Below are 15,204 nucleotides of genomic sequence, written 5' to 3' on the forward strand. Positions count from 1 at the left end.
ATTTGTTGTGAGGAAGCTTATATTTGTTGTTTGTGTTGTGCAGGTACACTTAATAAACTGCCTCACAGCCAAGGACACGGTGCATTGGGTTTATGTGAAAGAAAGTGAGGAAGCTTATACTTGTTTGTGTTGTGAGAAAGTGAAGAGGATGCTTATAGTTGTTGTTTGCTATGTGCAGGTACTCTATTGACCGGCGTACAGACATGGACAGGGTGTTCAACGTGCACCCGGGTAACGGCTCAGTGTTCATGCTAAGGACTCTGGACAGAGAGGAGAACCCTTGGCACAACATCTCTGTCATCGCCACTGAGTTCAGTAAGTAGCATGTTGATAATTGACACGCACGCACGCACGCACGCACGCACGCACGCACGCACGCACGCACGCACGCACGCACGCACGCACGCACGCACGCACGCACGCACGCACGCACGCACGCACGCACGCACGCACACACACACACACACACACACACACACACACACACACACACACACACACACACACACACACACACACACACACACACGCGCTCCACTCCATCGGAACAAGAGGAAATTGAGTGCATGTATATGTGTGTCAGTGAACTACTACAATTACTTCTAGTAGTTACATATACAGTAGTTTGAGCAGTAATCCTATCAAAGGCAGTTATTGTGTTTCATTGGTGTGATTATTAAACAACATGATTCTGTGTTTTAAAGACAACCCACGGCTGATTAGCCGCATACCAGTCTACATCAGAGTACTGGACGTTAATGACAACGCTCCTACATTCGCCACTTACTACGAAACCTTCGTCTGTGAAAACGCCAAGGCTAACCAGGTAATGGAAAACAATGCATTACTATTTTAAACCACTACAGAATGTCTTCTTTCCCGCCTAAGATCCCCCAACTGATCGTATCTTCATCAGTTAACCCTTGCCTCGATCACAGAAATTGACCTTATGCCGGAGGGTTTTCAGGTTTAACCTCAGAGCTCCCCACTCTCCTGAACCCTTTTGTCTTGTTCCTCAGGATAAAGACATGACAAAAGAAGATGATGAAGTATGTCATCTGTGCTAGATCATATTTTTCTTACCTTTTCTCAGAGGATTCAGACAGTGAGTGCTACAGATGCTGACGAGCCTATCGGTGGACACAGATTCTTCTTCAGTCTAGCACACGAGGTCTCAGGGAAAGCCAACTTCACCGTCCGAGACAACAAAGGTACACTTCTTCATGGAGGACAACAGTTGACACACAAGTTAATTCGATTTTATTTTTTTACCAGAACAAATGTATTCCACAGCAGCCGTGATCACAATGTGTCAGTTTTGCGGAGTAGTGAAGTACAAGTAGATCAACTAGTAACTACATTTTGCAGTAGTTTGGTGGTAGTTGAACTACATTCAAATCTAGGTAGTGTTTGCCAAGTAGCGGTGTAGCTAACTACTTGAACTACACATGACTTTTTGGGCAAAAATTGTATTAAATATGAACGGAGGCAGGCATTTCCTTACATTTCCTCAGCATCAGACCTGCCAAATTCTCACATTGAAACATAATTTTTGTTTTAATTGGCTAAATCTGTTCTTACAATTTGTAGTCTATGACATTTCAGATTTAGTTATGATAATTTACCAAGAAGTAGTGAACTACTTTTTCAAAGTAACTTTAGTTAAAGTAACTGTCCAGTGAAAATCTAAGTTCATATTCTCTTAACTCATACCCAAATGATGTTGTTGACACGTCTTACACTCATATTTGTGGCCAAAGCATAAATTGGAGAAAAAAAACCCACCTCAAACTTGTATCTCAAACAGAAAAAAAATGCGTGTTGTTTCCTCATTGAACATGATGTCATTCATATTCGCTGAGCTGACCAATCAGCGATCTATTCATTTTTAATGACCAGTATACGTCCACACCATTCCAACACAGAAAAGCTGCTTTTTAGCATACATCATTATTTTGGGGGAAAAGTATATTTCAATCATATTGTAATTAATTATAGGTAATATTTCATTGAAATCTGGAAACATTGGAGTTCATTTAAGTAAACACTTAATGGTAGCTTTAGTGTAGCTTAATTGGTAGTTTAATCATCTATATTATCAGAGTAGCTTCCCCAACACTGCAATTTGTCAATTTTACCCATTCATATATATTTAAGCACCCTCTAATATAATATAATATTTAAGGCTGTTAATTGGAGACAAGATAAACTTTAGAAACTGGGGAACATTCCTACATCTAACTTGTATGGTAGCTACTTCTAAAGTGTCTAACAGATAACATAGCCTATAATTGCTTACTCCTCAGTGCCTCTCCAACAGACAACACTGCTTACTTGTATAGTATCCAACTCTAAGACGTCTATCTCCAACAGACAACACGGCTGGGATCCTGACCAGAAGGAACAGCTACAGCCGGCTACAGAGGAGCACCTACCTGGTTCCCGTGGTGATATCGGACGGGGACTTTCCCATGCAGAGCAGCACCAACACCCTGACTGTGCGTGTTTGTACCTGCGACCGCGAGGGGAACATGCAGCTGTGTAACCAGGAAGCTCTGGTCCTCACCGCAGGGCTCAGCACTGGAGCTCTCATGGCCATCATCATCTGTGTCCTCATACTGCTCAGTGAGTACTGTACAATTCAGTTAAATTCAAAACGCTTTATTGTCCTTTTTTTGTTTTTTACACAAGACAGAACATTTTATTTTGCATGTGGCTTACATACAGCACATTAAAACATAAATCACATCAACACACACAAATGATAAGCAACACATTCAGAAGACATTGATTTACGCCATGTCATATTCTGAACTCTGTTAGCCAAACCTTTTGTTGCTGTTTACTTATCTTCACTGCAACTGCACAGAGCTAGATAGGTGATACAAATCCATACGGAAAGTATTTTGTGGCAGCTCTGTATATCAGTGAGTGTATCCACATACTGTATGCACACCACCAATGGTTCCCAACAGACACTAACTATCCTTCAGACAATAGAAGGAACACAGGTGGGGAAAAATAACAAAAGTTCAAAAGCCTTTGTCTTGTTTCTGAAATAATCGTGATCGATGCATTGGCCCAGTGTCGTCTGAGTTGGCCGGTGTAGGCCGTCATTGTAAATAGGAATTTGTTCTTAACTGACTTGCCTAGTTAAAAAAATAAAAATATAAAATTGTGAGTATCGAGGCACATTCCTCAACTCATTTGCTTTCCTCTCCTATCCATCTCATGCTCAAGTTCTTCTCTCTCTCTCTCTTTGTGTCTGTAGTAATCGTGGTGCTGTTTGCTGTCCTGAGGAGGCAGCAGAGGAAGAAGGAGCCTCTGATCATCTCCAAAGAGGATGTGAGAGACAATGTCGTCAGCTACAATGATGAGGGGGGCGGAGAGGAGGACACCCAGGCCTTTGATATCGGCACGCTGCGCAACCCGGAGGCTATCGAGGAGACCAAACAGCGCAGGGACATTAAGCCCGAGACCCTGAACCCTCCCGTCCGTCGGACCATGGTCCTCCCTCCTGCCTACAGGGACAACTCGGATGTCAGGGAATTCATAAACCAAAGGCTCCAGGACAACGACCAGGACCCCACAGCGCCGCCCTATGACTCCCTGGCCACCTACGCCTACGAGGGAAGCGGCTCGGTGGCTGAGTCCCTGAGCTCCCTGGGCTCCGTGACCACGGAGGGAGACCAGGACTATAACTACCTGAGCGAGTGGGGACCCAGGTTTAGAAAACTAGCTGACATGTACGGGGGAGAGGACAGTGACGGCTACAGGGATTCCTAACCAGAGAGAAGGGAGCTCATAAGAGGAAAAAGGAAAATGTACAACAAACAAATACTCATGCACTAGCTAAAGTGAACTTAACTCCTGGTACTTTGTGAAAGTGGCAAACAATACAACAAAACAAGAAGGACACAAACAGACAAGGCAGTATTTTTCAAAGTGCTCTTTTACCGTTATTGATCACCGTTGATCTTTGACCTCACTGGAGGACCTGGACGGTGACGCTTGGTGACCCCTGACTGTATTAGTGGTCTCTCTCTGCAAGGCAGCCGGGGACTCATGAGGAAAAGACTTGTCAAGAAGACGCGTCGTTGTATATGGGGGTACTGTATTCTGTGCATCAGGCCCCACATATATCTCTATATACAAACACACTTCTTCTCTTTTGTTTTTCAAAAGCTGCCTGCAATAGAGGGATGAAAAGCAAGCGGTTTTCTGGTGAACTTGACAGACATCATCTATGAATTGTTCAGAGTTTCTGGAATGAAAAGCTGCATATTGTGAGATATATCTTATATTGTGTGTATCTGTATATTGATACAATATGCTGTACAGTTCTGTTTTGTTATCAGGTTTCTAGCGTCCCATTCCCTTATAGCATTGGCTATGTATGTCACAATCTTCTTTTGAAGTCACATAAAGCCATGCTAAGAGACTGAGGGGTGCAACCATAGAAATAGAATGCTCTAATTCTATGGGTACAGTCAAAATGGCTGCCAGTCCACCGACTGTGGCATCATTGACTTGAATGGGGACACCCACTCTACTCATTCAATTTCTATGGGTTGTACGTCACCTTTCTGACCGTCAATAACACCTGATCCACATAGCTTTACATATTCTGCATCCCAAATGACTCCCATTCCCTATATAGTGCACTAAATTTGTACCAGGGTACAATAGTGTGCCATTTAGGACATCATTCTCTGTGGGGGGGAGCTGAAACACCCGGACCAAAAAGCTCCTCAGAGCGCTGACTATCTGAAAAAACTAATGTCAATAACACTTTGCAATAAGGTACTCTTTATAAAGGGTTAATGGAAGGTGTTACCCTAATGAACTAAACATGCTCAAATGAAACATGATTCTTTACTCAGTGTTTTACTTTATGCTTTTCTTGGTTAATTAAACTGAGTAATTGATTGATGGTTGACCATCCATTTGTGATGTGCACACTGACAAAGTTTCGCAGGCCTGACATATTGGGACTACAGTATGTGGGGAGAAAGGCTAGATATTATTAAGGGAAATATGCCATTTTCAGTTGTAAGAAAGAATGTTGACATTCCGTTGGGATTGTCATTGACATAAGAGGTACAGGTCAACACAATATTGGGATCATAAAATGTTTTGACATATACATATGAAATGGTCATTAGATTGGTTTGCCATCATGAAATGGTTTGACATATACGTAGTAAGAAAATTGAGCAATTCAAATGAAGCAACTTGCCCAAGGCCAAAACATACAAATTGAACAATATGCAGAAGGATGACATTTATCAGACATTTCAAACTAATAACACAACTGACATAATTGCCACAATGACGGTGATATTATTTCCGTCTCTGTCCGCAGCATTCACAATTCACACAAACTGTACATATATTATTTTTCCAAAACATCTATGGATGTAAACAATGAAAATTGTGAGGTAGCTTAGACAGTCCTCTAAGTCAAGAACACACTTGTTAAAAATGTATACTATATTATATGCTAAATAATTGTAATAAGCAAGTTATTTTCTTTTTCTATTTCTTTGACCATTGAGCGCCCACTGTGTGACTATTTGAGATTGTGGCAAACATTGCTTTGATAAGCATTCATTTGGGTTCCTAAACTCTCCGAACTGAAGAACAACCGTTCTTCTTCAGCCCTGAACGGTAGACATGAGTTTAAATTAGAAGAGAAAATGGCAACAAAAGAGTGCTTTATTTTCCCCTCATTATTATTTTTCTTTAAAAAGGGGCAATCTGGGATTGGTACATCCATTTTCTCTCTTTAATTCAGGGTGTCAGCAGCATCTCACTATAAATACATGTTTGTGCTTCTTTATCGAGACTGTTCTTGCCTTTCAGCATTAATACCATGCTCAGCTATGGACATGCATTAAACAAACAAGTACATCAAGCATCCAGTGTCACAACACAAGTCAATGCTATTGGGGGATTGTAGAGAAATGTTAGCTGCCAGATATGGTTAGCCTATAGTAAGCTCTGGTCCAGGGCGTTAGTGTGGCTTGCTTATGCGGAGGCTTTCTGTTCACACTCTGGACCAGAGATAGTTCTGATGTCCTCTTTCTAAAGATATGATCGGTCTGTTGGGTGTTCAAGGTGTTCATGTAGACACGGTTGGTTAGCCTTAAGGTTGCCTCTATATTATGTTGTTGACTATGTGATTGAGCAGTCTATGGCTGCATCCCGATTCTCCACCCATTCTTAAAGCGTGCACATTTACACTTCCAGTAATGGTTTTAAAAGCATAAGAATTGTGTCAGCATTGGTTAGGGGGAGTTGCCACCATTGTTAAATCCATCCAAGTAGCGTCATGTCCAGGGGTTATACATCAAGCTGCATCAAGCTACAGAAACAGGAGATAGGCTCCTGCCCATATGAGCCGTTCTGGCTTGTCCATGGGTTACTTACTATGCGAGGAAGTGCACACTTCAGGAGAAGGGTGGAGAATCGGGATGCAGCCTAAGTTTTGTCTATGTGGATTAATACTATGATAGGTTACTGTATGTGCAGTAGTTTAAAGGGGCCCTGTCATGATCCAATGCCCATTCATTCATCTGCTTTGTACAATGTGATTTTTGTACTGGATATTTATATGACTCAACACAATTAAAGATCTTTAAAATCCTTATTCTGTTTATGTGTAATAATCATCAGTATTTCGAACTCAGAAAAGCTTTGTTGTCTGAACATTGAGCAATTTGACAGACATACAGTAGGAAGAAAGTAGGGGACTTTTCTGAACAGCATCCCCTTGACAGCCTGACTAGACAATCTAAAACGGACAGACCATTTCCTTAACCCTAATGACATTAGAACTAATTTGGAGATGAAAAAATGTCTGCACATTAGCCATGTTCCCTTAGTTTTTGCCTAGGATGACGTCAGCCTGGCTTGAAGGTAGCTTAAGTTCTTATGGTGAATGTTGAAATTCAAGACAGTAAAGTGGTTAATAGCATGGAACCTGTAGCAACTGAACTGAAGAAATCATTAATTACACACAATCTATAATTAAGATCTTTAAAAACTGGCAATCGGATTTGGAGGGGGGGAACACATTTGAAATTGTTAGAGAAAGAGGCAGCAGATGCGAGACAGATGGTGGCATTTTACATCATATTTAATGTCATTGAATCATATTAACACTTTCCTCTTCATAAACGTGATATGCCACTACTAGTTTTCCCATTGAGCGATTTGGTGTCAGACACTGATTATGATGAGTATGGCTATCAAGAGGACAGATTCCATGATGACAAATCAATTAACATTTCAAATACCTTTATTAATAACAATTATTATCAATGTCACTTGCGGTACAAATAAAAAAAAACATTTAAAACAAAGCATTTCTGTTGTTGCCGTTCATTATAACCATGATCGACGACCAATCATGTTCTAGATTTAGTTTAAAACGTGACTGTACATAATCAACATGCAATTGATTAAGACCTACACATAAAAGCAGCTCAAAACAACAAACCCAAACAAACACTAAAAAAATGCAAGGCAATCCTCAAGCCAATGGGACGAGACAGTAGAGGGTGTGTACTATAGACTAGTGCTCTTTCTGAATTGTCCCAAAAATATGTCCTCTCCTCACAATCTTCTCCTTCCTTGCATTGTTACGAATAAACTGACCAGGTGAAAGTTAGCCTTATGATAAGCTTCCATCATATTGTTGTCACCAGTCAAATCAAAGAGAGTAGTCGAGGAGAGGACATCTTTTTTTTAGCAATTCAGAGTATTTGGAAGTAGTTTATCCCTCCACTTCCTGCACCTTCTCTACACTCTCCAATATCGTCCATCTTGACTGGTCGAAAAACTTCTCTGCCCATATCGATTGGTCGGAGAGGTGCTCTGTTACTTCCTGCTGTCCTCTGGCTCGTCTCCCTCCTTCTCCTGGCGATCCCTCTCTCGTCTCATCTCTTTCAGCTCCTGTCTGTATTTCCGCTCGATGAAGCGCTTCTGATGAGCCATCTGAGGGAAGTTATCTGCAGCAGGGAGCGGTAGAGTGAGACAGAGGAGAAGAAAAGAGAAAGGTGGACCAAAGAAAGGAGATAAAGAGCGGGGAAAAAGGGAAGAAACATGGTCAGTTGTACGACAGATCTAAAGGACAGTGATTAGTAGTGTTTAGAATGGCAAGATCAAAATAAAGGTAGAATAGGGTCTGCCTATATCTGTCCTGTTCCACATATATACAAGTGTGTAACCTGTACAAGTGTGTGGTGTGAAGTGGAAATGTATTTTGTGTATATCCCACTCCCCTAGACAACTTCGGAGAGTGGGGTCACGGCAGTGATTAGCCATTATTGACAGTGGCCATGGAGAAAAAGGGTTAAGGTGCCTTGGTCAAGTTCAGATCGACAGATTTTTCACCTAGTCGGCTCGGGATTCGAACTAGCAACCTTTCGGTTACTGACTCAATGCTCTAACCACTATGCTACCCTGTTGAAATTGCAATGTATACATACTCCTTTTTGATGCTACTGACACACTGCAACAATTACTGGCACTGAATGGCTCTAGTACCTCATTGTCCTTAACTAAGGAAAATAACGGACTTAAACAGGGCTCATTTGATGTCATTGTGATGAAAATGAGATCAGATAAGTTAATTAGCACAGAACATCTCTAAATGAGATCTGTAATAAGGACAACAGAAAATGAATGTTTAAAAGCTGATAAGGCGTATCACTGCTTAGCACTGCATACGTCTCAATTTAAAATCGTACGCATGAAGTGACGCCCAGTCTTCTGTGTCAAACCATTTAAGTCACAAATTTAGATGTGTAGATTAGGATATCGTAAAAGAACAACAGACAGTTTAGTTGTAGACCGCGTTTGTTCCGTACGGTATGTTATCCCGTCGAAGATATCACACTGACTCGAAGACTTAGCCTTTTGACAAACTGTCTATTGGTCAAGCTCAATCAAGAAAAACCCAGATGGCCACGGTTGGAAAGGCGTTAGTTTTAACAATATCAATGGCATTTTGATCAACTTCCAATGTCCTCCAGGAGATTCTGAATTTTCGCTTCACTTCAAGCTCAATAAAGTGCAGCTAGAGCTATTTGAAAGAAAACAAACATTATTTGAATCCAGGTCTAATCTTTGGTCACTAGACCATATCATGTCGACTACAGAGAGTAAGTCAAGCTGGATAAATCTGCTAAATGACAACTGTGAATGCAAAATGTACAGCAAAAGACCCCAATGTCTCCTACAGAGATGAGGCCAACATCTAGTCGGCAAACATATTCACTCAAAGAAACAGTGAGGAATACACTGTAGTGCGATTGGCCTTAGATGACTAAGCAACACATGATGAGCCTCAGAGAGAAACAAAAACTACATGCAGTTAAAATATGGAAATCACTGGCGGCATTTCAGTCTGGAGAGGACTTATAAGAGATGAGAATTACACCACTTGAGAGAGAGAGGAAAATGCTTCTTTGGTCATTTGCATTGTTTAACATGCATAAAGTGTGTGGAGGCAACCGAAATTGAGGTTCCTAAAGAATATTACAATGTTTTTCATTTATTTCAAAGCTCCCGTCTGGTAGCTGAGGAGACAGAAAAGACAACAGGGTATCTGTGTTGGAAAGGGGATATCTAGTCAGTTGCACAACTGAATGCATTCAACCGAAATAGGTCTTCCATTTAACATTTGAGGATTTGCATTGAGTGAAAACACATTGAGAATTCTCCGCAGTCCAGTGTTGTGTAGAGAAAATCACCTTTGAGGCGGCGTGCTCATGCATACTGATCACCTAGGCGTTAGCACACTTAGCTTGACTCAAGTCTTTTGTTTATCGACAATGCAGTAATTCCTTTCAAGGACAGGGTTGGGCTTGCGGTTTGGAGAGCGTGAATACAGTTTTTGGGGAGAGCGAGAGGGGACCGGGTTGGAGTTTGGGACCCTGTCAACATCCAGGCTTGTTGTGTCACACACCGACTGCCACGCTGGAATGTAGCAAGCAACACTTGTCTCATTTACAGGGTGCCACAGAATACACACACACAAACACACATGAGCGCGTGCACACACACTGATTACAGAACAGCATGCTTATTGGTTTTATGGGCATCCTACACATTTAAAGCCCAATTCACTAACGAAGTAACACATTTAAAGACCCATTCACTAACGAACGAACACATTCAGAGTAGCCTATATCAAATCGAATAGAAGTCAATTGTTATCGCAGGTGCAGCGAAACGCTTGTTCTTAGCCAGTTAAGAACAAATTCTTATTCACAATGACAGCCTAGCAAAAGGCCTCCTACGGGGACGGGGGCTGGGATTAAAAAAATTAATACAAATAAATATAGGACAAAACACACATCACGACAAGAGAGACAACGCTACATAAAGAGAGCCCTAAGACAACAACATAGCATGGCAGCAACACATGACAACAACATGGTAGCAACACAACATGGCACCAACACAACATGTTAGCAGCACAAAACATGGTACAAACAAGACAACAGCACAAAGGGCAAGAAGGTAGATACAACAAAACATCACGCAAAGCAGCCACAACTGTCACTAAGAGTCTCCCTGATTGAGTCTTTGAATGAAGAGAATGAGAGAGATATAAAACTGTCCAGTTTGAATGTTGAGTGAGGCCTAAGAGGGTTTTTATAAATAAGCATCAACCAATGCATCTTGCGACAGGTATACAGAGATGACCAGTTTACAGAGTATAGAGTGCAGTGATGTGTCCTATAAGGAGCATTGGTGGCAAATCTGATGGTTGAATGGTAAAGAACATCTAGCCGCTCGAGAGCACCCTTACCTGCCGATCTATACATTACGTCTCCGTAATCTAGCATGGGTAGGACAGTCATCTGAATCAGGGTTAGTTTGGCAGCTGGGGTGAAAGAGGAGCGATTACAATAGAATAAACCAAGTCTAGATTTAGCCTGCAGCTTTGATGTGTGCTGAGAGAAGGACAGTGTACCTTCTATAGCCATACTCCGAAGTACTTGTTTGAGGTGACTACCTCAAGCTCTAAACCCTCAGAGGTAGTAATCACACGAGTGGGGAGAGGGGCATTCTTACCAAATCACATGACCTTTGTTTTGGAGGTGTTCAGAACACAGTTAAGGGCAGAGAAAGCTTGTTGGACACTAAGAAAGCTTTGTTGTAGAGCTTTTAACACAACATCCGAGGAGGGACCAGCTGAGTTTAAGACTGTACTACTGCTGATGGAGGACGATAACACCCAGCAACAGTCAACAAAGAGCCATTAGAAATGTTAATGCTTAAAACCAGCAGATCAAATTGTTTGGGGACAGACTTGGTGGAGACAACCGAGCTCTGAAGGTAATCCTTGGTAAAGATTGCCACTCCCCCACCTTTGGAAGATCTGTCTTGCCGAAAAAGGTTATAACCAGAAAGGTTAACATCAGTATTCAAAACACACTTCCTTAACCACGTCACAGTAATGAACAACACATCTGGCTTGGAGCTGTGAACCCACTTTCAACTGACTCATTTTAGGTAATAAGTTTCTAGTGTTAACGTGCAGAAAACCCAGGCTTTTACGAGAGCAGAAATCAGTGAAGCAGATATCAGAGCACAAGTCAGAATTGGGGCTAGCAACAGTAGATGGGCCAGGGTGTACATGCACATTTCCAGATATCATCAACAGTAATATAATCAAGGCACGGCATAGGACAGGGAGAGCTCTGCAGTGCTGATTTACGACATTTGAATGTGCATTAGATGGCAACAAGATCATATTGTACAGCAATTTCATCAGGTAACATGAATACAAAGCCGGCGAGAGGTGGTTAGAATAAGATGGGAGGCCAAAAGTCTGTGTAACCAAAAGAGAGTCAGAGTCCCGAGTGTGGGAACAAACATAGTCTGTCCCACGGGTGGGTGGGTACACACACACACACACACACACACACACACACACACACACACACACACACACACACACACACACACACACACACACACACACACACACACACACACACACACACACACACACACACAGTTGAAGTCAGACGTTTACATACACTTAGGTTGGAGTCATTAAAACTTGTTTTTCAACCAATCTACACATTTCTTGTTAACAAATTATCGTTTTGGCAAGTCAGTTAGGACATCTACTTTGTGCATGACACAAGTAATTTTTCCAACAATTGTTTACAGACAGATTATTTCACTTATAATTCACTGTATCACAATTCCAGTGGGTCAGAAGTTTACATACACTAAGTTGACTGTGCGTTTAAACAGAAAATGATGTCATGGCTTTAGAAGCTTCTGATGGGCTAATTGACATCATTTGAGTCAATTGGAGGTGTACCCGTGCATGTATTTCAAGGCCTAACTTCAAACTCAGTGCCTCTTTGCTTGACATCATGGGAAAATCAAAAGACATCAGCCAAGACCTCAGAAAGAAACTGTAGACCTCCACAAGTCTGGTTCATCCTTGGGAGCAATTTCCAAACACCTGAAGGTACCACATTCATCGGTACAAACAATACTACGCATGTATAAACACCATGGGACCACGCAGCCGTCATACTGCTCGGGAAGGAGACGCATTCTGTCTCCTAGAGATTAACGTAATTTGGTGTGAAAAGTGCAAATCAATCCCAGAACAACAGCAAAGGACCTTGTGTAGATGCTGGAGGAAACAGGTACAAAATGAACTATATCCATAGTAAAACGAGTCCCATATCGACACAGCCTAAAAAGCTGCTCAGCAAGGAAGAAGCCACTGCTCCAAAACCGCTATAAAAAAGTCAGACTACGGTTTGTAACTGCACATGGGGACAAAGATCGTACTTTTTTGAAAAATATCCCCTGGTCTGATGAAACAAAAATAGAACTGTTTGGCAATAATGACCATCGTTATGTTTGGAGGTAAAAGGGGGACGCTTGCAAGACGAAGAACACCATCCCAACCGTGAAGCACGGGGGTGGCAGCATCATGTTGTGGGGGTGCTTTGTTGCAGGAGGGACTGGTGCACTTCACAAAATAGATGGCATCATGAGGAGGGAAAACTATGTGGATATATTGAAGCAAAATCTCAAGACATCAGTCAGGAAGTTTGGTTGGTTGCAAATGGGTCTTCCAAATGGACAATGACCTCAAGCATACTTCGAAAGTTGTGGCAAAATGGCTTAAGGACAACAAAGTCAAGGTATTGGAGTGGCCATCACAAAGCCCTGACCTCAATCCTATAGAACATTTGTGGGCAGAACTGAAAAAGCGTGTGCGAGCAAGGAGGCCTACAAACCTGACTCAGTTACACCAGCTCTGTCAGGAAGAATGGGCCAAAATTCACCCAACTTATTGTGGGAAGCTTGTGGAAGGCTACCCAAAACATTTAACCCAAGTTAAACAATTTAAAAGCAATGCTACCAAATACTAATTGAGTGTATGTAAACTTCTGACCCACTGGGAATGTGATGAAAGAAAGGCTGAAATAAATCAATCATTCTCTCTATCATTACTCTGACATTTCACATTCTTAAAATGACGTGGTGATCCTAACTGACATAAAACAGGGATTTTTTACTAGGTTTAAATGTCAGGACTGAGTTTAAATATATTTGGCTAAGGTGTATGTAAACTTCCGACTTCAACTGTACATACGGCAACAGTCTCTAAGGTGCAGGGTAGAGTACCGGGTGGTAGCCGGCTAGAACAGTGACTAAGGCAGGGGTTCCCAAACTTTTTTGGCCCATGACCCTAATCTGTTAACTGAAAATTCTCACAACCCCACCCAACTGAAACATTCTGTAATTAACAGCAAATGTTAACTTTTTTATTTTTGGCATTTTTTCTGATTGTCTTAACTCACCATCAAATACTTTTAATGTGGGGCAGTCAATTGCAAATGAGTCTGATATGTCTCATCGCACCACCACTAATGAGATGGGTGTGCTTGATGCATGTCGCGTCAGAGCTTCTCAAAGTCAGGGGGCGTGGTCGACAGTGCGCACCTCATCTCTGCCGTCACATCCAACCTGGATCGATATCTGGTTTTAATGCAGACCAGAGCACTGAATCCAGCTTCACACATACCAGCTGGCCAAGGGTAGCCTACCATGAGTTGTATGGTGCTTTTAAGACAACTGGGAACTTGGAAAAATATGAGGTAAAATCATTACGTTAGTGATCTTTAGGTTGGAAAGTCAGAGGCAGAGCACTAGAAAGAGGCCCGAGGTGGAATTCATAGTTTGATTCTTGCCGAGTTCCCAGTTGTCTTGAACGCACTGAAGACGGAAGTCCGAGATTTTCCGAGTTCAGAGTTCCGATTTGTTTGAACTCGGCATCAATGCTCAGAGGGAGACGGCAGGATATTATTCCCTTCGAGTCCTTTTGGCCTGCCCGCCATCCTGTGATAGATGGCACCCCATCTGTGCAAAAGCCCACCATTCGGTCCCAAATGGAATCTGTTTTTCGTCAATATAGCCAGGCAGCACACTGAACATCCCATAAGCTGTTTCATACTTAGAAATCGTGAGACAGAACAATGTCTTTGTGAATAGCATCCCCCCGACATGTATAGCGAACAAAAGTCAATGAATGGGCATCTCGGCCCTCACAGTTATTGTCCATTTGGAGGGCATAAGCTAGGGAGTTTGAGTCGTTCAGTCAGAGTTTCCTCTTGACTGCTGGCAATAGCATAAATTATGTGTTTAACACTGTTATCTGATGAGTTTCTGTGCCTCCCCAGACATTGTTTTCACAATATCAATTGCGTTCGGTAATATCAAAGTCTGCAGTAGTGTGTGGTTTCATAGCACAGCAGGCCTAGCCATTCACCGTGAGAATGATTCAAGTGCAACGGTCAAGTACAGCCTTTTCCCATAATCTAATTTTATCATTTAGATTTGAATAATTTTCATTCAGATTTTTAAGGTTAACCACATTAATGATTTTGAGATAAAGAAAATATTATAGTACATCTTTTTTTCTATATATGTATAATAGATTTATGTTATACAGGAAATTCTGCCACGACCCCATTATCATATCACCGCTAGTTTGGGAACCGCTGGACTAAGGTTAGTGGTGACTGTTTAACAGTCTGATGGCATGGAGATAGAAGCCGTTTCTCAGTCTCTCGGTCCCAGCCTTGATGCGCCTGTACTGTCTACGCCTTCTAGAGGGTAGCGGAGTGAACAGGCCGTGGCTCG

General features: G+C 41.9%; 2 protein-coding genes across 2 annotated transcripts in view; one reads left to right on the forward strand and one right to left on the reverse strand.

The window, feature by feature from the left end:
- The window catches only part of LOC106578592 (cadherin-6), an 81,920-nt gene extending 75,268 nt beyond the window's left edge, over window positions 1-6,652 (forward strand). The window contains exons 8-12 of the mRNA XM_014157587.2: window positions 179-315; window positions 705-826; window positions 1,094-1,211; window positions 2,374-2,625; window positions 3,272-6,652. Of these exons, the coding sequence (XP_014013062.1) occupies window positions 179-315; window positions 705-826; window positions 1,094-1,211; window positions 2,374-2,625; window positions 3,272-3,786 (1,144 nt within the window). The 3' untranslated portion in view covers window positions 3,787-6,652. The remainder of the gene's footprint in view (window positions 1-178; window positions 316-704; window positions 827-1,093; window positions 1,212-2,373; window positions 2,626-3,271) is intronic.
- Window positions 6,653-7,285: 633 nt separating this feature from the next.
- Window positions 7,286-15,204, reverse strand: part of LOC106578591 (ribonuclease 3) — a 151,556-nt gene continuing 143,637 nt past the window's right edge. Inside the window, 1 exon segment of the mRNA XM_014157586.2 lies at window positions 7,286-8,015. Within this exon segment, the coding sequence (XP_014013061.2) occupies window positions 7,885-8,015 (131 nt within the window). The 3' untranslated portion in view covers window positions 7,286-7,884.

Source organism: Salmo salar, chromosome ssa19 (genome assembly GCF_905237065.1).
Source record: "Salmo salar chromosome ssa19, Ssal_v3.1, whole genome shotgun sequence".
Taxonomy (NCBI): Eukaryota; Metazoa; Chordata; class Actinopteri; order Salmoniformes; family Salmonidae; genus Salmo; species Salmo salar.